Genomic DNA, 25,013 nt, shown 5'->3' on the forward strand with positions numbered 1-25,013 from the left:
ACACACACACACCAGTAGGCAGCCATCTGGAATCCATGCCTATTAAGTGGCTGTTGGAGACCAATTGCGTTTAATATTAGCAGATCAATTATGGCCATTAGAGTGCTAAGGCTACAGTAGGGGCAGGAAGTCACTACAGTAGGGACAGGAAGTCACTGGGCAATCGATTGGTCAAGGAATGGCATGGCAGGTCAACTATAAATAAGGTGAACAGTGGTCATTAATGGCCACTAGAGCTCTTTTGAATGGGTTTTGTCCACTGGGGGGCGTGAGTGAGGGCAAAGCTGTGGTCAGGCTGCCTCTGATAGCAGGTCTTCAAAAGTCCTTCCCAAAGCTGGTATAATGTGTGTGGGAAATGCACCACCAAGTCAGGTCTGTTCTTAGTGAAGGACGCACACGCAAGTCAGGTCTGTTCTTAGTGAAGGACGCACACGCAAGTCAGGTCTGTACTTAGTGAAGGACGCACACGCAAGTCAGGTCTGTTCTTAGTGAAGGATGGACACGCAAGTCAGGTCTGTTCTTAGTGAAGGACGCACACGCAAGTCAGGTCTGTTCTTAGTGAAGGACGCACACGCAAGTCAGGTCTGTTCTTAGTGAAGGACGCACACGCAAGTCAGGTCTGTTCTTAGTGAAGGATGGACACGCAAGACACAGACGGTTCCCTTTACACATTCAGGTGAATCAGAGATAGAGTGATTTCATGGTACGGATGAAGGGCACCCGTGGATGGTCAAATGGCTGTTGGGGGTTTGCCTGTGAGCAGGATGGCCTGCACCCTTGACCTAAAGACATGTGCCCCCAACTGTAGCTCATACAGCCATAGAGATTGCCATATTACCCTGCCTGTCTCCGTTTCAGAGTCTTGTACTCAAGCTGACTTCATTTCCTGGAAAAGTGCAACTAAAGCTTCTTCCCATGTACGCGTGTCCAGACACCTGCGTGTGCTTTTTTTCTGTTTACTGCTTTTTTATACTTCTGAAATCATTTTCTGAGATAGATAGAGACAGAGAGATAGCAACAGTATTGCGGTCTTGGTCAGGGTCACTAGGTTCCATTGAAAGTGTCAAGACTAGCCTGATGGACTGAAGTGAGGTGAAAGGTCAGACAGGTAACTATAAAATGTTACTTCTGAAATGGTCACAGGGCTGGTGTACAAAGACAACTAAAACATAAACTGGGAAACATTACATGAGAAAAAACAACAATTCAAAAAAATTAAAAATACATTCAAAATGGTCATAAGAGAATTACATGAAATATTACTTACATACATATTCCTTTACTGCTTCTGCACGAGGTCAGAACTAGATGATATAATATGGAAGAGCTTTAGCTGTGGATGAAATGAAATAAAATGAGTCACCTGACTTAACCTGACACTCATCCTTCACCAGCAAACACAGCCTGAGAACTTTTACTCAGGGAGGGGATGGTTGAAAACACACACACACACATTTTGATTGTCACAGTGATTTCTTTTACAACACAGATGAGCGACATAAATGGTAGATGAAATTTGATGAAGAAAAAGAATCTTCTTAGAGGAATATTACTGAATTTAAATTAGATGAGCATTAGCTATCATTCCAGTCCTGGGAATCTGAAATAGATTCAACAATAAAGTGAAGTAAAGTCTGAGCCTGAATATAGTCATGGCACTGAAGAGAGAGAACGTTAAACTGAATAGAGTTTGCACAATCATGATTAGAACAGCCGCAGAATTAAATGCAGCTGAAACCAAATGTACATAGAATTGAACACACATACGTTTTTTATCCCTTTTTTGACTGACAGCTCCTGAGATTACACTTTCTGCATCAATGCAATATCATACTTCCCTATGCACCATCAGAAAGCATTGTGGGTAAAGCAACATGAAACATGGTCCCAGGTGCTGGAAAAATTACTGTGTTGTTGATTGAGGTGTCCATGGTAATATCATTATATGCATAAACATTTTAAGCAAGTGTGACATGTTGATGAAGCGTTTTCTAATAAGGAAACATCTGCCTCTTCTCAAGTGAATACCATGACTCCTCAGGTCTGTCACTTTCAATTGTTTTGGGGGCAAATCTTTTTATATTTTATTTTGCAAAAACTCTGTGTCACTTCTGTTTCCTCCAGCTGAAACAAACCGACTGATGCTTCAGTCAAACACCTTTTCACACTAGTGACTTTTTCACACTGGTGACCTTTTCACACTGTGGGACCTGATTCCAATGGCTACACTCATCCTGCATCTCCCCTAGGGAGGGCACTACACTGCATCACACAACACTGCCCTACAGTACACTACACTACATCACACAACACTGCCCTACACTACACTACATCACACAACACTGCCCTACACTACACTACTTCACACAACACTGCCCTACACTACACTACACTACATCACACAACACTGCACTGCACTACACTACACTACACTACATCACACAACACTGCCCTACACTACACTACATCACACAACACTGCCCTACACTACACTACATTACACAACACTGCCCTACACTACACTACATCACACAACACTGCTCTACAGTACACTACACTACATCACACAACACTGCCCTACACTACACTACATCACACAACACTGCCCTACACTACACTACATCACACAACACTGCTCTACACTACATCACACAACACTGCTCTACACTACATCACACAACACTGCTCTACACTACATCACACAACACTGACCTACACTACATCACACAACACTGACCTACACTACACTACACTACATCACACAACACTGCTCTACACTACACTACATCACACAACACTGCACTACACTACACTACATCACACAACACTGCCCTACACTACACTACACTACATTACACAACACTGCCTTACATTACATCACACAACACTGCCCTACACTACACTACACTACATCACACAACACTACTCTACACTACACTACATCACACAACACTACTCTACACTACACTGCACTACATCACACAACACTGCCCTACACTACACTACATCACACAACACTGCCCTACACTACACTACATCACACAACACTGCTCTACAGTACACTACACTAAATCACACAACACTGCTCTACACTACACTACACTACATCACTCAACACTGCCCTACACTACACTACATCACACAACACTACTCTACACTACACTACATCACACAATACTGCTCTACACTACACTACATCACACAACACTGCACTACACTACACTACATCACACAACACTGCTCTACACTAAACTACATCACACAACACTGCCCTACACTACACTACATCACACAACACTGCTCTACACTACACTACACTACAACACTGCCCTACACTACACTACACAACACTGCTCTACAGTACACTACACTACATCACACAACACTGCCCTACACTACACTACATCACACAACACTGCTCTACACTACACTACATCACACAACACTGCACTACACTACACTGCACTACATCACACAACACTGCTCTACACTACACTACACTACATCACACAACACTGCCCTACACTACACTACATCACACAACACTGCTCTACAGTACACTACACTACATCACACAACACTGCTCTACACTACACTACACTACATCACTCAACACTGCCCTACACTACACTACACTACATCACACAACACTGCCCTACACTACACTACATCACACAACACTGCCCTACACTACACTACATCACACAACACTACTCTACACTACACTACACTACATCACACAACACTGCTCTACACTACACTACATCACACAACACTGCCCTACACTACACTACATCACACAACACTGCCCTACACTACACTACATCACACAACACTACTCTACACTACACTACATCACACAATACTGCTCTACACTACACTACACTACATCACACAACACTGCCCTACACTACATCACACAACACTGCACTACACTACACTACATCACACAACACTGCCCTACACTACACTACATCACACAACACTACTCTACACTACACTACATCACACAACACTGCTCTACACTACACTACATCACACAACACTGCCCTACACTACACTACATCACACAACACTACTCTACACTACACTACATCACACAATACTGCTCTACACTACACTACACTACATCACACAACACTGCCCTACACTACACTACATCACACAACACTGCACTACACTACACTACATCACACAACACTGCTCTACACTAAACTACACTACATCACACAACACTGCCCTACACTACACTACATCACACAACACTGCCCTACACTACACTACATCACACAACACTACTCTACACTACATCACACAACACTGCCCTACACTACACTACATCACACAACACTGCTCTACACTACATTACACTACATCATATAACACTGCCCTACAGTACACTACACTACATCACACAACACTTCCCTACACTACACTACATCACACAACACTGCCTTACACTACACTACATCACACAACACTGCTCTACACTACATTACACTACATCATATAACACTGCCCTACAGTACACTACACTACATCACACAACACATATATTTGCCCTCTATATTATTGCCCACAAGTCTGAATATCCTGTCGCATTTCTTCACTGTCGGGCGTGCCTATGTCAGACGTACAGGGATGACTCCTAATATTTTGTGCCTTTAATGCAGATTACTAGTAAATTCACTTAGACACTCAGATTGTAAATACACGTAACCACACATAAAAATTTGTGTTGCTTATCTGAGGTATGACCTCACATTGTACTCAGTACTGTGGATCTGTCCTATCAGCTTTCAACTACCTCCTGCTGTGGTGACTAGTGGCTTCACTGCATATCTGTTTGATCTTGACCTGGATCAAACATATTTATGTATTCAATTGCTTAGAAAATATATATTTACAATATACTGTATATACAGTATATTGATCATCTTATTTTTAATAAAACAAATCAGGATTCCATATATAAATGCTTGTCTGGCCTCAGCACAGATAACCACTAGCTGAAATGTAATATTTCCTAATGACTTTTGAAGATTTCCTGTTCTTTATTAAATTTCTATGCAGACTCAGTTGATCCAGCCTGTAATTACAGTACGTGTATAACGCTACTGCCTGTGTCATTACGTCTATCTTAATCCAATAGACCCCCACCTCAACGCCCACTACACAGTAAAGAGGGCCCAAGGCCCCCAACCCAAGACATCATACATGTAGCGTGCGCAGGAATGACTAAAACTCCCTATGTCAGAAACTGCAACAATGGAAACAAACACACAACACACAACACACACACACACACACACACACACAGCCAGATACGTGATACATGAACAAAAAAGACTTGAAAGACCTGAAACGTCCTTTTTTCTATGGATGTTAATTTCCCGTATAAACTAAAATACGGGTATTTAGTTTATACGGGAAATTAACATCCATAGAAAAAGGACGTTTCAGGTCTTTCAAGTCTTTTTTGTTCATGTATCACGTATCTGGCTGTGTGTGCGTGCGTGTGTGTGTGTGTGTGTGTGTGTGTGTGTGTGTGTGTGTGTGTGTGTGTGTGTGTGTGTGTGTGTGTTTGTTTCCATTGTTGCAGTTTCTGACATAGGGAGTTTTAGTCATTTAGTTATTTAGTCATACAGTATATCGAATATATTCTAGCTGAAGATTGAATACTGACGCCATCTAGCGACAGAACCTAAAGAATCCTTTTAACCTACACCAAAATTCCGTAAACATCCCAAACGTCATTTCCTGTTACTTTAAGCTGCAAAACATACGAGGTCTAGAAATTCAATATTTCACGTAATAGGTGGTTTGTGTGTTGTTGATCGCGCGCATTCTCCGTCGCGTGCTCGGTTGGAGAGGCTCGAACTAAAGTGCCGCGAGCGATTGTGTGCTGTTGCGTCCGCTATGAAGGTGAGCGCACTCATTTGTTTTGTTCGCATTTGCGGGGCTTGTTTTTGGGACGTTAGTAGCGCTTGACGCAATAAGGTGGAAAAAGTGTAATATTTCGCTGTTGGTGTGCTTATCTTGTTGCATCTGCATATTATTCCATGTTGTAGTTTGAGATGTAGCACAAGGTTATCGTATTACAGCGTTGATGCACAATAAGATAATCTTACTTTATTTATTATCACGGGGGGTGGCTCTATTTTATAAACACTGTACCTCACCAAATAAATCGTGTGAGCAATCGTGAATCTATTCCACTGCGTATAGTACTTACTGTTCCGAACATTTGGTAACGTGCTGGTAGACTGCAAAAATAATGAGACTGTTGCCCCCAACAGGCTATTGAGTTGGCCATTTTCACCGTCTACACTACTAACGTTCCTTTTGAAAGTATGTCTCATATGTTTTATGTATTTTAAAAAATAGCCTGTGTGGTATAAATCTTGAACACAGGGTATTGTGCAAATCGATTTCCAGGGTCCAAACGCTGAGACTGAAGTAGCAGAGAAGGGTACTTCATCAGCTGATGACGTCAACAACGAAGAGCTTCCTCCTTACCTGCGTGAAGACCCACCTGAGGGTTTGTGTTTAAGAATCTTATTCTAGCCTCCCGCCTACAAACGTTTGCGTCTTCAATTGTCCTGTCTTCAAGTGCGTAATTCTCTTCTGAGCTCTTTATAACTAGTCAGGGTAAAACTGTCACATGACCACATTTTCAGAAGGTAACATGACACACAAAACAGCCAGAATTCAGGAGATCTTCTTTGTGGGTCAAGGCTAATAACAGGCCACTTAGCTCACAGACTAACACACATGTCCACTAGCCTCAACGTCTTCATTAGTCTCGTGCTGTGTACATACTCCTTCCTGAAAGACGCCAGTTGGAGGTGTATTATTACACCTGAAACCTGTAATCTGTTGGCATTGAATTGTCAGACGCCCAGTAACATGTGTAATACAAGTGTCTGTAAGGCAGTAACACACCAGGTAGCATTTGGGTGGTGGACCGTTCTTAACATGGCTATAACCCTGCCCATGGTACACCCACAGAGCTGGGTGTTGAGCTGGTGCAGGTGTATCGGGCTGAGCAGTGTTACAGCAGTGTGTGTGTGTCGGTGTGTCGGTGGGGGGGGGGGGGGGGGGGGGGGGCAGTGTTATTCATGTCAGGTTCACTGTCGGTGGGAGTTCACAACCCCAGGATGTCCAGCCTGATGACCACATGTTGGAAGATCACTGACACAAACTTTCCATGGCAACAGATGCAATATTGACTCTGGCTGTACACCTACAGAGTGTTTTAAAACAATGTCTCTGGGGAGTGTGTAAGCTAGGCTATAAGCATCTACGTATAAAAATAACCCGTCTTTTGTGCCAGTGTGGGTCACTGGTTTAGTCACTGACCTCAGCTTTATAATGTGCTTGGGTTTTTGCTAAAACTTGCTAATGTACACTGCAGAATTAGCCTTTATTACTCCATCGCTGTTGTTTATGTTTGACAACAACATCTGCACCGATTAAATACTCTACAGTTCCCATTTTACGGTATTTGCCCCTGTAGTAGAATCCATTTCCACAAAGTAGTCTACCGTGTTCATATGCTGTAATAACACCCGTTGGCCTACAGAGGGCAGAGCTGGTTGGTCAGACATCGTTATTTGTTAGTCGTTTGTTAGTTATCACATTTTTGTCCTTTGCAATATTGATCCAGTATGAAAATGAGCCCACGGAAAAACAAATTCTTTACAGTGTGCTGTATGCATCCTGATTAACCTCAGAAATCCCTGTTGTATTTTCTGCGACCGTTTTGATCGATCACAGTATGATCACATGATCAAACAAACGTAAACGATTGTAGAAAAATAATTACTCCGGCCATGACACGTGAAGGGTTCACTGATGTATTGAAATATATTGGCAGGCATATTATGATCACATTATTTAACTATAAAATCACAGTATATTATGTCCGTATCTTGCAGTTCAGGCATCACGTGTTATGTGTTCCGTGTTAGTGGCCACTGGGGTTATTTCTCGTAATCTAATCAAACAAAAATGAGTCAAGAATCAAAACGACTCAATTCTGTTCAAAATTAGAATTTAGGGACGTTTCAGTGGTCAGGACCGGCAGAACTGATCCATCAACGGTCCCCTTCTATTAAACACGTCTCCTCTTTGTGAAGGCTTTTTCTGACAGCCCCGTGTCCCTGGATGGATTTCCAAAGGGAACAAGGACAAATACGTGAAGGTGTATTAAAGTATGGCCACCAGGGGGCAGCATTTGTCTGAAGAAACAGTGCATGCAAAGCAAATTGCGTGAACTCTTGAGTAACCTTGGTAACCTGTAGGCCAAGCTGCTGTATGATGATGATAAAGGTAGATAGTATTGATCATAATTTCAGATACTCTAGAGTCAGATTTAATGTGCTTGATATTAATGCTGAATTACCTGTTTGTAAGTAATGTGTAAATGGTGCAGTAAGTCAGAATAAGCCAGTTCGTGTCAGCATGCAGCCGCATCGCTTTAATCGTTTGAATTCATTCCTGTGTTCACATTATACATATATTTTTGTCCAGATAATGTACAAAGTGGATTATTATAATGCATTTGATTTTCTTTTCAGTTTAATCCATCCTCGGGGGAAATCGGGCTGGATTTAGCCCTGTGTGAAAGCACGGTGTATTTGCCTGGCGTATCTGCTGATTAACAGTACATCCTGTTCCGTCCTGTCATCTTGATGGCTCTGTTAGTCCTGATCTAATTCATTACCGATCATCAAAACAATCTTTTCTCACGCATGTGGGTCTTCCGTGTGGCTCTGCTCACATTACACGAGCCGTTGGGTTTTCTTTGCGTCTTAAGTGGTCCGCGCAGGCGAGCCAGCCAGCAGGTGTGCAGACATGGACCTTGTGTAAGTCACACATTATTCATCAGACTACAGCCCTGCGTGGTGGAGCACAGAGCTGGTGGTTGTGTAACACCTCACTGAACCCTCGTGCTCTGCACCAGCTGCTCATATTGCAGATCCTGAAGTAGTAGTTTAGTTTTGTGGTGACCCACTAGCTATAGGCACACTAACGCCCCCTGGTGCTGTGGATGTACTTGCCGTTGCAATTGCTTGGTCCAGTTTCAAATCACATATATATATTTTTAAGTAGTAATCAATTCATATATTGTAAAATAGTGTATTTATTCTATAATGGCTGTTTAATGGAAATGTGGTTTATAGCCTCTGCTGTTATCCTGCACCTGTAACGGTGGTGTATTTGAAACTGTGATTCTTTAGATCAGGGTTTAGTGCAGGGTTCACATTTCTAAAGCACCACTGTGCCTGTTGTGACTCGCCCTGGCTGCTAGCAGCACCTGTGTCCGTGTCTGCTCCCTCACTCTCCGCTTTATCAGTATTGATTATGGAAGAGACAGCTGGCCCACCGGCCGTGTGGGCGGAGCTGCAGGCCTCAGACACAGCCTCTGATCTCAGACCAGCTGCTAGAAGGGGGTGGCGTGTTGTTACTGTAGCTGCGTGTGACTGCAGCAGGAGAGGACCGGGTCGGCGTCTGAGCACCGTGAGAACGAGACTCTCGCCGGCCTGGACACTTTCCCCTGCGATGGTGGCGAATAAGGTCGGAGTGGGTGGAGTCTTGGCCACGCGCAGGCACCCCCCCCCCCCCCCCCCCCCCCCCCAGGTGTTGGGGGAGGCGGGGCTGTGGCTGGCTGTGCGCATTGGGACACTTGAAGTGTTGCCACAGCGACCAGGCCATATGTTAATGTCCCTGTGGAAAATGACAGTGAGGGGAATAAATGGGCCACCTTAATGTGTTTCAGTCGGTGCAGACTTTGCACTTCTGCAGTGGTAAAAATGTCTGAGCATTTCTTTTCATTTGCCACTATTGGAGAAAAATGCTTGTTTCAGTAGGAAGTCACGAAGATGTCTGGCTGCGTAATGCAGTTGCAGTGTGTGCAGTCGATATGCCACTCTATTGATCTGACTTATCTGTACTTAAAAAGACTTACTCTTGATTCACCTCACTGATTACTGATCAGCAAGGAGAAATAAATGTGACATCACTGCTGCAGTTGTCAAATCCTGATGATGGACCTCCTGAATCTGCTCCTGTCCCATGAACCCTCACTGTGTGTGTCTAACAGATGTATCTGCCCAAAATGTAGTACTGCATTGGTGTAATTAACCCACATGGGCTTAGTGCTCAACATTGTTTAACAACAAATCTTGGATTAGTTGATTCTGATTCAATTTGAATGTCCTGTTCAGATCCACTGGTCCTTCTCTGTTAGGTCCACTGGACCTCCTCATACATTATACACTTACCCTTGATCACCTCTGGGGATTTATAGCAGAGAAGCAAGAGGGTTGCCTCGATAAATAAACTAGCAAGCATCAACTAATGTTTAAGTAACAACATTAACACTCTCTGTCTCTCTCTCCTCTTTCCTCTCTCCCCTACTCCCTCTTTTCCCTCCTCTACTTTCTCTCTCTGTCTCTCTCTCCTCAGGTTAACACACCTTTAACATTTTTGTCTCTCTCCCTCCTTCTCCGTTTTGCATTCTGTCTTTCTCTCTCTCTCCTTTCCCTCACCTTTCCTTACATCTTTTGTTTTCTTTATCTCTTTTTCTCTCCCTTTCTGTTCAGTTCAAATCAGTGGCACTTTATTGGCATGACAGATATTCACATTTGTATTGCCAAAGTTTGATAAGGAAATTAATGTTTTGATCAAGATGCAGAATAAACAGCAATACTTCAACTGCTAACTGCTCTATAACTACTACTAGTAATAATAATAATACTAATGACAGCTCTGTATCTCAGTGTCATGGTCCCTCACAGTGGCAGTAGTGGACCTACAGCGCTGCCAGTGTCCTGAACTCTATGTTCATACAGCAGCTTCTCCTCATCAGGGAGACTTTTAAACTCAGAGATTATGGGGCTAATTTTGGTAAACAATTTCATTCTAATCTGTGTACATTTCTCTTCTTTCTCTCTTGCTGCTTATTTTATTGACTGGGGACTTTCCCTCATCTCTCCGATACCTTCTCTCTCTCTCTCTCTCTCTCTCTCTCTCTCTCTCTCTCTCTCTCCTACTCTCTCTCTCTCTCTCTCCATCGTGTGCTGCGTGATCTCCCCTTCCTCGTGTACTCTCCCAACAGCACAGCCTTTAATGACCTGCACAACTCACTCCCATGGGAATCCATAGAGATACAGCAAGCTTTGTGGGGGTGGTGTGTGTGCGCAGTGTGTGCGGTGGTTTGTCCAGAGTGTGTAAACCAGTTTGTTGCTTCTAATGAGCAAACCACAAGTGGAGATGCAACAGGTCTGGCGGTGGAGGTCGGCTAAACCCCTGCCCTGCCTCCCGGAACCAGAGTATGAACACTTTCAGGTAATTGAGGTCTGTGTGTGTGTGTGAAGCATGTTCAGCAGAGCCTGGGCAGTGTGACCTGCTGTCTGAGGTCCGCCAGAGCCACTCTCTGATCTCAGGAAAGATGACCGTGCTGTTTAGCATCTGTGCAGCTTGTGGTGGGCAGAATCACAACCACCACCACCACCGTCACTCACCACTCACCACCACTACTCATCAATCACCACCACCACTCACAAACACCACTCACCAACACCACTGACCACCACCACTCATCACTCACCACCACTCACCACCACTCACCACCAACACCACTCACCACCAACACCACTGACCACCACCACTCATCACTCACCACCACCACCACCACTCACCACCACTCACCACCAATACCACTCACCACCAACACCACTCACCAACACCACTCACCACCACCACCACTCATCACTCACCACCACTACCACTCATCACTCACCACCACCACTCATCACTCACCACCACCACCACCCATCACTCATCACTCACCACCACCCTCACCACCATCACTCATGAGTGATGGTGGTGAGGGTGGTGGTGAGTGATGAGTGATGGGTGGTGGTGGTGGGAAGTGATGAGTGGTGGTGGTGAGTGATGAGTCATCACTCACCACCACCACCACTCACCACCACCACTCATCACTCACCACCACCACCACTCATCACTTACCACCACCACCACCACCACCCATCACTCATCACTCACCACCACCCTCACCACCATCACTCATCAGTGATGAGTGATGGTGGTGAGGGTGGTGGTGAGTGATGAGTGATGGGTGGTGGTGGTGGGGATGAGTGATGAATAGTGGTGGTGAGTGATGAGTCATCACTCACCACCACCACTCATCACTTCCCACCATCACTCATCACTCACCACTCATCACTCACCATCACTCATCACTCACCACCACCACCACCACCATTCATCACTCACCACCACTACTCATCCCCACCACCACTATTCATCACTCATCCCCACCACCACTATTCATCACTCATCCCCACCACCACTATTCATCAATCATCCCCACCACCACTATTCACCACCACTATTCACCACCACTATTCACCACCACTCATCATCACCACTCATCATCACTATTCATCATCACTCATCATCACTCATCACCACTCACCACTACGCTGGAGAGCACAGTGCCTTCAGAACAAACCTCTGCAGGCCAGACAAGGTGGCGGCGATGGCGGGGCTGGTGAATTATTGAAACGTGTGTGCTGGCCACAGAAGTTCATCTTCTTTGATGTTTAATTCAGCAGATATGGTCGGGCTTGCCCACTGGGACGGAAGTGCTGACGATTGTTCAGCAGCTGTAAGAGACAAGAGAGTAAAATGATCTTCATCACTTAACCCGTTAGGGTCTAGGGGCCTCTGCCCATCACACACACCATCCTCATCACCGGATTACTCTCATAACAACACATACCGTTATATAGCTACTTATAGAGTGCATATAGTTATAAAGCTTAATGCATATTTGTTACCTACTGTGAATCACAGTCGGCGACAGTTTAACCTCGTGAAGTTAAAGCTTCCTAATGCAGCACTATTATAGTGATTCATACAGCACAATCCTGAGAGAAGCACAACTCACTACTGACCCTGAGTCAGCAGGTTTCCTCCAGAACACACTACTGACACGCTAATGCAGAACACACTACTGACACGCTAATGCAGAACACACTACTGACACGCTAATGCAGAACACACTACTGACACGCTAATGCAGAACACACTACTGACACGCTAATGCAGAACACACTACTGACACGCTAATGCAGCCTCAGTCGGTAAACCTGTAATATCTTTGCACCACTAATATATTTCTACTGTAGAAATATATTAGATTTTTCGATAGGACAACCAAGCTGAGGTACTACTACTGAGGTGTGTGTGTCTCTCTCCCTCACTCTCTGTGCACCTGTCTGTCTCCCTCACTCTCTGTGTACCTGTCTGTCTCCCTCACTCTCTGTTCACCTGTCTGTCTCCCTCACTCTCTGTGTACCTGTCTGTCTCCCTCACTCTCTGTGTACCTGTCTGTCTCCCATACTCTCTGTTCACCTGTCTGTCTCCCACACTCTCTGTTCACCTGTCTGTCTCCCACACTCTCTGTTCACCTGTCTGTCTCCCACACTCTCTGTTCACCTGTCTGTCTCCCACACTCTCTGTTCACCTGTCTGTCTCCCACACTCTCTGTTCACCTGTCTGTCTCCCACACTCTCTGTTCACCTGTCTGTCTCCCTCACTCTCTGTTCACCTGTCTGTCTCCCTCACTCTCTGTTCACCTGTCTGTCTCCCACACTCTCTGTTCACCTGTTTGTCTCCCACACTCTCTGTTCACCTGTCTGTCTCCCTCACTCTGTTCACCTGTCTGTCTCCCTCACTCTCTGTTCACCTGTCTGTCTCCCTCACTCTCTGTTCACCTGTCTGTCTCCCTCACTCTCTGTTCACCTGTCTGTCTCCCACACTCTCTGTTCACCTGTCTGTCTCCCACACTCTCTGTTCACCTGTCTGTCTCCCACACTCTCTGTTCACCTGTCTGTCTCCCACACTCTCTGTTCACCTGTCTCTCTCTCTTGCCCTCTTGTCACTGTCTCTGTGCCTATGTTTCTGCACCCCTGAAGTTGAAGCAGTATCGGGTCTGTCAGGATTGGGGCGTATCGCTAAATCCAGGTTCCCTCCGAAAGTGACAGGTGTCGTCTCCACCCCCAACACTGCAGACCTGCTCCTGACTACAGAGTGCATACTGTCTCCCTGGTGTGTGTGTTTGTGCGTGTGTGTGTCTCCCACCTCTCTCACCCTCTCCTCAATCCTCATGCTCTTTCTATTGTTCATCTCCCCTTCTCTCTTCCTCATTCTCTCCCTCGTTCTGGCTCTGAGTGAGTATCGGAGCCTCGTACACAGGGGTGGGGCATGTGTGGAAGCTCCTCCTCTTCCTGTCCGAAAGGTCGGCAGGTGGCTGATCTGGACTTCAGGCATATGTCACGGACTGATGACTCTTAATTGCATATTGAGCATACTCAGTTTAGAGAAAGGAGAAGCCTATTCTTAGCACTGTTACCCTCAAATCCTATTCCTCTCTGTCTGCTGCTTCCAAAACCTACGAAAGTCAGGAGTGTTTGTGCTTTGACCCTGCCACTAAAGTCTCACGCGTGAGACGCTGAAGATGCTTTGAAAAATGGTTTTATTCTGTGAGTTTGAGAACACCTGGTTTTAGAACCACCTCTGAGGGAGCTCAGAAGGGGATGTGCGTGTCAGCGCTGGAGTTCACAGGGCCGTGCGCACACGAAGGCAAATGGATTTGGAACAGGGGAATAACGGCGCTCTTAAAAACTGCTGTCTGAGTCCTGCCAAAGCCTTTCCTTCCCACAGTCCTGCTTCGGGTTGTTTACTTCTAGGCTTTAGTTTGTTTACCTGGCTGAATGTTAAATAGATGTTATGAGCCAGTATAAGTAAGAGGTCAGCTGTTCTGAATGTTGAGAGAGTCTCAAGATTTCAAGGTTGTGTTTTCGCTGCAAGCTTCTCGTCTTCCCGTCTTCCCGCAGGTCTTCTCAGGGACACCGTGATTCAAATCCTCCACCACGAAGGGTTTGTAATATTAAACGCAAGCTGGAGAGGTGACTAGTGCATCGATGGTGGAGGCTGTTGGTGTGGTGGGCCATGGCTACACCCCCATAGACTCCAGCTGTGTGCAATGGCCCAGATCTTCTGTTCCATCATGTTGTCGTTGTCTGCCTGTGTGTGTTTGGGACCTGGTTTATCACGACGAGAGCCTCCTCACACCTCTACTCCGGCCTCGGTGTGCGGTCCTGTTGCTGGTTTGGGGAAAGGGAAGTCTGTGCATTTTGCATTGAGATTTGAGTGTTATTCTTGCCGCCCCTGATAGGTCAGTAGTGAACGACCTTAGGGAAGCGCTGACCTTTCCCGTAAGTGTCTCACCTTACCTTTCCTCCCTCTGAATTTCTACAGAAACGTGAAAGCCTTGTGTCTAGGCCTGGTTTAATCTCATCAACCTGTTCCTAATCCCTGGCCTGTATTTTCCATTCAGCAAAAATCTCAGGGTGTCTGAGCTGGAACGGCTATGCGTGGTCACATGACCACGCCTGTGTGGCTGCGGTCCAGGAGAGGTTCCTTTATGCTTGCGGGAGAGTAGGTAGCTTCTGTTCCTGCCAAGCCGGTGGACGTCTTCTAGAGTCCCGGAACAAAGGAACCACTGTCGGAGATTTGTCCCTTTAGATTGGACCCATCTAGACCGTATTCTGCTCCGTGTGTCCCTGTGTGAGGTGGTGAACAGGTTTGTGGTGGTTTTGTGTGGGTTTTTTTTTTGTTTCTTTTCCAGATATCGTATGGCGGCCAGCCTTCTGACTTTGGCCCCCGCCACTAGAGGTTGTCATTTAAGAGTTTCTAATTCTAGTGACTCCGACGTCGCCTTGGGACACCAGACGGACATCAGATACTCTTGGAGGAGGTTTGACTCAGGGCAGGACTTCGGCGAGTTCTGGCCATGAACGGATTCTCATGTCTCCTGAGGAGACACCCTGTAAAGGCTGTTTAGCAGCACACAAAAGAACTCTACAGCTCAGATTCTGGTTCGGGCCCCAGCTGCACCATGTGACTGAAGTAGCCGAGGGTGGCGCTGGCAGTGAGGGTGGAGGGAGATGGAGTCTGGTACCTGTGTGGTGGTGCTGTGGAGGTCTGGGGTTTGGTCAGACGGAGCGGTCTGCTTCTCACCCCGCAGGAGAGGCAGCTGGTGTAAATGTACACTGCAGCAGATGCATTGTGGTCCTTTCCAACCCCATGTCCCAAACCCCGAGCTGCGTGCAGGCTCTTTTCTTCTCCTTTGTGTGTGTCACACGAGACCTCGTTTTTGTGTGACCCCACATTGTGTTTGGCCCCGGGGCGTCTCCGTCGTCTTGGGGGTGCGGATTAAAAATAGCTTCTCCAGCGGGGATGTGGCTGACACTATTCCAGCTCGTGAGTGGGGAGGACTTAACCCCACTGAGGATTCACATCACTGGGGAAGGACTGATTCTCCTCTCTCTCTCTCTCTCTCTCTCTCTCTCTCTCTCCCCCTCTATCTCCCTCTGTTCTCTTGCTATCTTCTCTCTCTCTCCCTCCCTCTTTTCCTTTCTCCTGTTCCTCTTTCATACACTCATCTGTCTTTATTTCTCTTCTCTTCACCTTTTTTGCTTTTGCTCTTTTCTCTTTCTTGCCAGCCCCTCTCTTCCCCTCTCGACACACACACTCTCTTTCCACACACACCCACACACACACTCTCTCTCTCTCTCTCTCTCTCTCTCTCTCCACTCACACACACACTTTTGCTCTGTCTCTCTCCCCCTCTCCACACACCACACTCTGTCTCTCTCTATCTCTCCTTTTCCACACACATTGCACACACACACACACACACACACACACACACACACACACACACACACACACACACAGACTCTCTTTCTCTGTCTCTCACTCTCTCCATCCTTCTTCTCTCTCTTTCCCTCCCTCTTGTGTGGTGTAAATGCCAGGTGAGGAGTACACACCATTAGTACAGCCGTACAGTCAGCGGCCCAGACGTCTGCAGCTCATTGGCAGGCTGCCTGCCACCTCGCCGGCTGGTGATTGGTTAGGAACCGACACACCACAACTCAAACCTCATTCACACACGCTTTCAGTATTTGAACAAATGGCAGCAAACCAGAGTGTGAATGTCCTGCTGTGTTTTGCTGGTACCAGGAGCAGCGGCCACTCTGAACTGTCTCTTCCAACCGCAGAAGGTCCATTATAAGGTCTCGCACTTGTCATTGTCCTGCAGAAGTGTGTTTAACTCCATCAGAACGATTCGAATCGTGAGTGTGGTGTCGGGTCTTTATTAACGCCTGTGCGTGAGGAACCGGAGGGAAACCGTGTGAATGGAGATACAGGACTGGTCTGATCTCCAGGACTGGTCTGATCTCCAGGACTGACAACACCAGCTCCTCCTAACAACAAGCCCTTTCGCTGCTGATCGTACCCCATTAAATCTGCCCCGGTCTTTCCGTCTCTCCCTGCCCCATCGTGCATCTGCCCCTGCTGAACAAGAGTGTGTGCTTCACACTGGGGCCACAAGAATGCAATACAACAGAATTATAGTTATTATGAAGATCATGATGATTGGTGATGATTTTAACTGCATTTTATAATTTAGCCTGTTGGTTTGAAATATCCATTCATCCCTCATATTTGACATTTATGGGCTCTATATTGGCTCTATATTTAGAGTAATGAGGACAGAGCTGGGCTGGACCTGACTGGTGGGCCCTGCTGTCGGTCTCCTTCATTACCCTGCGGATGTCAACACCGTCACTTCATCCACGTGTCTCGTGTCATCGTCCAACTGATGCTAACTCCCCAAGACTGGAGTACCTCCACCCCGGGCCATGTTCCTCGATGAAAAAACGTCCAGTGGAATATCTTAACCTTTCCATGGGAGTGTTCAAATGTCACGCTTCTGTAGCGTGCATTTGAGGGAAGAGTGACATTTTCCGCTTTGCTGCAGAATTGCATCGATCTTTTAAGGTTCCTGTCAGTACGAGCAAATTGGTCACTCTGGGCCAGGAGGGAAGTGCTCATGTTTTCAGTCTGAGCATCAGTTGTCTTCTCACTCATCCGAACATGTTCGCATACTAATGTTGATGTCTTCTTTCTGGTCTGATCATGTCGTCACACCAGAGCTGATGTACTAGCACTGGTCTGATCATGTCCTCGCACTGGTCTGATCATGTCCTCACACTGGTCTGATCATGTCCGCACACTGGAGCTGATGTTCTCACACTGGTCTGATCGTGATGAGTCATTTGAGCAGGGCACCGCTACTACTCACAGTTTTAAAGTGTTTTATACTGGATAAGCACATGCACCCCTGTATATGTTAGTACAGGTTTTGGCTTTCGCTCTCTCTCTCCTTCCTTCTGTCTCTGTCTCTTTCTCTGTCTCTCACTCACTCTCCATGCACTTTTTTCTCTCTCCCTCTCTCCTTTCCTCTCTCTCTCTCCTTCTCTCTCCTTCCTCTCCTCCCTCCCTCTATCTCTTTCACTCTATCTCCTCCCTCTCTCCCCCTCTCTCTTTCTCTCCCTCCCTCCCCCCCCCTCTCTCTCTCTCTCTCTCTCTCTCTCTCTCTCTCTCTCTGATTGTCATCTCCTGTTTTATGACCTGGTGCTGCAGGCCACTAATCAGGTATCAGTTAGGAGAGATTAAAGGACAGCTCTCTCTCCTCTGCGCCCAACTAAATCTAATCAGGATGTAGCACTAGATCGTAGATAGTGAGAACAGATCTATAGACCGGGCTCCTTGTAGAGAATCACCAAGCAGCCTGGCAGTGCCTCCACCCGCTCGAGCATACAGCCAGTGACCAGAACCAGAACTCTGCCTTTGGTTCCACAGTCATGCCATCAATCAAACTTCTTTTGAGTTCAGACGTGTGTGTGTGTGTGTGTTGGTGTGTGTGTGTGTCGGTGTGTGTGTGTGTCGGTGTGTCTGTGTGTGTGTGTGTGTGACTGACCACGGACAGCACTGCAATGTGTGGCAGCAAATAAGTGTCCATTTTAAAAATCTTCCTTCATTTTTGTTTTCTTATCTCTTTGTTCCTTTGTTCTTTCTTTCTTTTTCCCCCTTAATAGTGCATTTGCTCCTGGTCTAAATCTCCATTTCCCCAGTCTGAGTAGCGGGCGTTTTAACAGCACACAGGCACCCTGTGGCTGACATTAGTGAAACACATAATTACTGTTCGTCAGGGCCTGGTCCTCAGAGCGAGCAGTTAATTGCATGGCGCCATCCTGCCCAGGTGGAGATGTGTGATTCCCCCTGACTGTGGGCATCACCCCAGCTCAGCCCTGTCCTGTAATGAGGAGTGAGAGAGGACCAGACTGACCCTCGCAGCTCAGGCCTGGACTGTGATACCCAGGATCCTAATGGGACACTGTGGCTTCCTGCCTTCCCTGTAGGAAGCAAATGTCATGTGTTATAAAAAAGAAAAAAAACAGTGTTTCAGCCTGCACAGTCTGTGTAGGATCTGGAGGAAAGACTTCCAGCAGGGTGTTTTGGCATACAGCGAGAGATTGTTATGACCAACTATGAACAGTATACTTGGTCACGTAAACCTTACAGTTAATTGTTAATTGTCACCTCCATGCATGACCTCACTGTCGTGTATGACCTCACTGTCGTGTATGACCTCACCGTTGTACATGACCTCACCGTCGTACATGACCTCACCGTCGTGTATGACCTCACCGTTGTACATGACATCACCGTCGTACATGACCTCACTGTCGTGTATGACCTCACCGTTGTACATGACATCACCGTCGTACATGACATCACCGTCGTGCATGACCTCACCGTCGTGCATGACCTCACCGTCGTGCATGACCTCACCGTCGTGTATGACCTCACCGTCGTACATGACATCACCGTCGTACATGACATCACCGTCGTACATGACCTCACCGTCGTACATGACCTCACCGTCGTACATGACCTCACCGTCGTGTATGACCTCACCGTCGTACATGACATCACCGTCGTGTTTGTGTACTCTTGGCCATCGCCAGTCTGGCCGTGTCTGCTGGTGCAGGGAGGCTTTTGGCTGACTTTACATGACTCTAGTAACACAGCAGAGATCATGTTGATCCTCTCATTCATCAAACGAGATGTAGTTATTCTCACACACCCTCTGATGATTCTGTTACACACACACACACCCCTTCACAGTTCTTTGGTCATATTGATTGTGCACAAAGATGCCGATTTGTTTCTGGCTGCCGGCGATGTGTCGGGTTTTGGTGAGAGCTCTCGTTCCGGCCGTGCGTGGTTGGCAGAGAATTTGCAGCTTCTAGAGGCATTTAAAAGGCGGACGCAACGCTCACAGCTCTAGATGTGTGCGATTGCATCTGCTCTGCCTATTAGCAACCGTGTCAGGTGTGAAGATTTGAGCCTGTTTGAGGGATTTGACCCGAAATCACACTGTTGTATGGGTTTTTGGCTGAAAATCACACATCAGAAGGATTACTTCCTGGGTCGGTCACACAGTAAGCCACTCGCTGATCTGGTAGAGACAGATGAATAAGTGCACGTTGGCAGCAGGGCGGCAGGAGGAACAATGTTGGAATGAGTGAGATCAGCTCAGGTTACAGAGTTCTGTTGTTGGCATGTTGTAATACTAATACTCCTGAGTGGTGTTCTGTGTTGTATAAAACTGAAGCAGATCTTTCCTGAGTTTATTTTGAGTACTGTGTGTAACTTTGGGTTACTTTAACATAGCTCAGCAGAGGAGTGGGACACACACACACACACACACACACACACACACACATACACACGCACGTATCATGTAAATCTCCCTGCGATTGACCAGAGGCAGACGTGCTGGAACTGTGATCCGTCTGTACAATTGTGCTGAAGAAACTGACGTCTGAACAGGACTAGTACCTCTAGTACCTGCACACTGGTTCCTAAACACATGCGGTGCAGGACCCTGTGCTGTGTGTCCAGCCTAGCTGCACAGGGCGTGGCTGAGAGGGCCTGTCAGCACGCTGGAACAAGCATCTGCTCCTGGGTGTGTGTACAGTCTCATCTCACCCAGCACACCCCGGAAGCAGCGACTTCAAAACAGCCTTAAGTGTGTGAATGTGTAATTATGGGGAAACAGATGCCGTGCGTTTCTAAATGCGCAGTACCTACTTCACTAACGACGTCGATTTCGAGATGTCTTCCAGACTTTAAATACTGTAGCACTTTAAAACGTGGAAATCTCCCGTTATGTCCTCGAGCAAAGTTCTTCATCTCCTTTTCACTTTTCAAGCTTTGACGGCGCCGTGCGAGCGGTTTCACTCCTCAGCAGATGCTGCGTTTGAATTACAAAGCAGAAAATGGCCAGAGGTATCATACACACCTGACCTTTGACACCCCCCCCTTCTCTGGGAGATTACGCAGCCAGGCGAGCTCGGACAGAACGTGTCATTTCTGGTTGCATCACCTGGACCGTGTCTCAGTGAGCTAGCTTCAGGACACGTTAATGAATGTCTTTAATCCTCTTTATCTGCTCTGGATCTGAGCTTACTCAGAGTATGACTGATGCTGATCTGAAGTGCTGATCAGTGTGTGTGTGTGTCATGGGTTCAGTTTAAAATTCATGGAGTTACAATGGAATTACAATTTGAATTCAGTTCAAAATCATTGGAATTCAGTTTTTTTTTTATCTAGCTGTTGTAATGAAAGGTGTATCCAATACAGTTTCATGTTAAAACCTTATAGATATTGTCATAATTAAACAAAAAAACCCCATCTATGAAATATAATAAAAACATTGAAATTCTGCTGTACACTGTCTCTGAAAGACTGTGGGTTTTGTGGGGGATTGTGGGTAGTTAAGAATCAGTGTAAGAAAACCAGAGGAGAAGCACTTTCATCTTCTCTTTGTAATTCTCAGCACCAGTTCTGGATTCATTGAACATGTATATCTTTATCTCTTCCAGATCTGGACAAGGGCCATGCCAAGAGCGAGGGGGGCGTGGTCTGGAGGGTGACTGGCGGTCTCTTCAGCCTCACCAAAGGAGCCGTGGGTGCCACCCTCGGGGGCGTGGCCTGGGTGGGCAGCAAGAGTTTCGAGCTGACCAAAACCGCCGTGACGAGCGTTCCGGCAGCCGGCGTGGGATTGGTCAAGGGCAGTGTTTCCATGGTAACGGGAGGGGTGGGCGCGGTTGGGTCGGCAGTGGCTAGTAAAGTTACACCAAAGAAAAAAGACAAGTCGGATTAGGCCGATGGCTCTAGTTGTGTTCGCCTGGATGTGTCTGTCTGTCTGAGCAGGTGTGTTCACTCTCTTGGGTTTAGGCTGTTTGGAAGAGTAAGAGAAGGGGTTATAGAGCCGGGGTCTGGCAGAAGTTGCTCTCTTGCAGTAGAACGTGGCCGACGTGGCGTCTCCCAGAGCCCGTTAGCACTAAAAGAGGGGCTGCAAGACGGGTCGGAGTCAGAGGGCAGCTTCTGCTGATGCAGGTTTCACAGCTGACATATCTCGCTTTCCGTCTGCCTAATAGTTTGTGTGATTTTGTCTTTCGGTTTGTTCATGTAATGGTTGGGATGGCAGGATGACAGAGACATACCGTAGATCCACACTCATTCGCACCTTCATTAATTACGAGATGCAAATGTATCTAAAATTGGACCGATCAGTGTGAACTTCTGCTTATTAGTATTAGACCCCAGGAGGCATGCATGGCTGTTGGAATGGCTGTAACGCCGTGGGTCACAACCCCAGCCCGCCACAGCACCGGCCCGCTTACACACACGCCTGCTTCAACCCCTCCGCCCGTCGAGCTCAGTAGGAAAACACGCTCATTCACGGAGCTCAGCTGCCCCGCCCAGCACAGAGAGACGGACGCTCCGAACATCTTGCGTCGTATTTACACCGTCGTTCATTCCACTCCGGTCCCTTTGATTTTTTTTTCTTTATCTTCCTACTGTTCCCGCTCGGTGAGGGAGTGTTGTGAAGTCTACGCTGTTTCCACCCTCTGGAGTCTTTGAGCCACTCGATACAAATGTGATACAACTGTGATATCTGCATAATGCAGAGATGGAGGCCCTTCCCCTTTTCCAGTTACCATTATTGCACCTTGAGAAACAGAACTTCATCAGCCGCATGTTCTTCTGTTGTGCTAACATTGTTCTTCACACAGCATGAAAGTGAGATCACGGTTCCTCCTCCACCACATTCAGCGAGAACTCTGTTGAGGGTCTTCATCTAAACGCCTCCTTGAGTCTTCATCTAAACGCCTCTATAATCATCCATTGGGTTTAAGCATGCTCCGAGCAGCTGACCGATCCATAATGCATGTCAACAGAACCTGCTGCTAAATTTGCTTACAGCCAGAGAGCTACTGGGCCATGAACTGTCTGATGCGTTTCAGTTACGTGCCTCCATTTTCCGTGAGGGCTCTGGGAATTTGACTGTGACGCCCCAACGAGCTCCGTGTCCATCACCCCTGTGTCACGTCCTCGTCCTTTCACTGCTGCTTACATCCCGTATAGAGATCTGAATTAGAACATAAGACAATGTGCACATGGAATTTTACCTGAGCAGATTGCTCTTTGCTCTCTCTCTCTCTCGCTCTATCTCTCTCCCGCTTTCTCTCCCTCGCTTTTTCTCTCTCCCGCTTTCTTTCTCTCTGTCTCTCCTGCTTTCTCTCTGTCTGTCTGTCTCTCTCTCTCTCTCCATCCATTGAACTGCTTTGTGTGCACTTGTTTTTGTTTGTATTATTATTACAGTTAGTATTATTTTCATGCAGGCAGTTCCTAGCTTGTCATGAGCCTCTGAACGCTGGTGTGTTGCATGCAGGCCGTTTTCTCCATGTGCTGTGCTTTTAAATTGTCATGTACGTTATTTTTATCCATCTTTCTGACTGTAGTGGGTGATCTGTTGTCTTGGAGACTCTGTTACTATAAAGTGGACTGAAAACAGGAAAGAAAAATAATAAAAAATGTAGATTTTTTTGTCTATTATAGAACTATTTTTGCTAAATTGATGCTGTATTCTACAATTAAAGCAATTCCGTATTTTAGAAATGTGTCTGTTGTTTATTACATTTTGGTTTATTCTTTATAACCTATACAAGTTAGATAAGATTCATCATTCAGGAATAATGGGTTTCATTAACTAGAAGGAGCAAGAACAGTGAAAGGATTTCTGATCTCATTTTTTACAATAGTAACATTTTCATATGGAAGTTAATTCAGATTTAACACCTGTGAGCGTTTATGAAAGGTTCATGTGTAATGAAGCAGAACGTAAAGGTCCTGTCAGTGTACATGGGCTCAAGTATATAACGAGGCTCTGTCATGGTAAGTAGAAATAATGTTTTTAAAATTGATTATCATTTATGAACACCAATTAGTTCTTATGAACATCTGTCAGTTTACAGTAGCACTTCAATGAAAAGACACATTTGAGGTTGCAGAATATATAATCGCTGTTAATACCACGGTATTAGTCTTTAAGGGCTGATACTTTTCATTGTTTCATCACTATTGGCCTTTCGGTGCTGATCTCACAGAATATTGCAGTTTGCAGATGAGCCCTTAAACAAATCTCCAGCTTTTTACCCTGTGCATCGCATGCAACGAGTGTCCTGTGTGTGCCGAGAGTCCAATGTGTGCCGTGGCTGTGATAACTAAGATGTTAAAGAAGAGGAAGAAACAGTAAAATGAAAAAGCTCAAAATGACACCATCACCTGGTCTTCATTCGCATCACATTCTCAGCACTTTTGATAAAAGATGACAAGGGCGTATCACAACTGCAGCATAATGCGCTATACTATAATTCCAATTCCATACCGTGCAGCTCTGATATGTGTGTTATGTCTAGAGCCACACTAACGCCCCATGTGAGGTCATCACCGTGGGATCCTGCTGTTACAATATAAACGACCAAACAACAAAAACCTGTAGGAAGGTCAGTCTGTGTCACTGAAGTCATGATAAATAATATAAATAAATAATAAATAATCAGGCTCCATTTTTCCACATATATAACTAAACACTGTATTTCTCCTTGATATTTCAGACCATGAGTAGTAGTACGTCAGTTATATGT

At 46.1% G+C, this 25,013-nt stretch overlaps 1 protein-coding gene across 1 annotated transcript; it reads left to right on the forward strand.

Annotated features, from left to right (window-relative positions):
- The first annotated feature begins 5,730 nt into the window (after positions 1 to 5,730).
- Positions 5,731 to 23,979, forward strand: LOC143527182 (transmembrane protein 263-A). Its single transcript, XM_077022218.1, has 3 exons — positions 5,731 to 5,925; positions 6,439 to 6,541; positions 21,903 to 23,979. The coding sequence occupies exons 1-3, from the start codon at positions 5,920 to 5,922 to the stop codon at positions 22,181 to 22,183; spliced, it is 390 nt and encodes a 129-aa protein (XP_076878333.1). The 5' UTR covers positions 5,731 to 5,919; the 3' UTR covers positions 22,184 to 23,979.
- The last annotated feature ends 1,034 nt before the right edge of the window (positions 23,980 to 25,013 follow it).

Source organism: Brachyhypopomus gauderio, chromosome 11, assembly GCF_052324685.1.
Source record: "Brachyhypopomus gauderio isolate BG-103 chromosome 11, BGAUD_0.2, whole genome shotgun sequence".
NCBI lineage: Eukaryota > Metazoa > Chordata > Actinopteri > Gymnotiformes > Hypopomidae > Brachyhypopomus > Brachyhypopomus gauderio.

What these genes read in the sequence shown, in the direction of transcription:
- LOC143527182 (XM_077022218.1), top strand. An exon ending in GCGTGAAGACCCACCTGAGG is followed by an intron (nt 6,542 to 21,902) that starts GTTTGTGTTTAA and finishes TATCTCTTCCAG; the next exon opens with ATCTGGACAAGGGCCATGCC.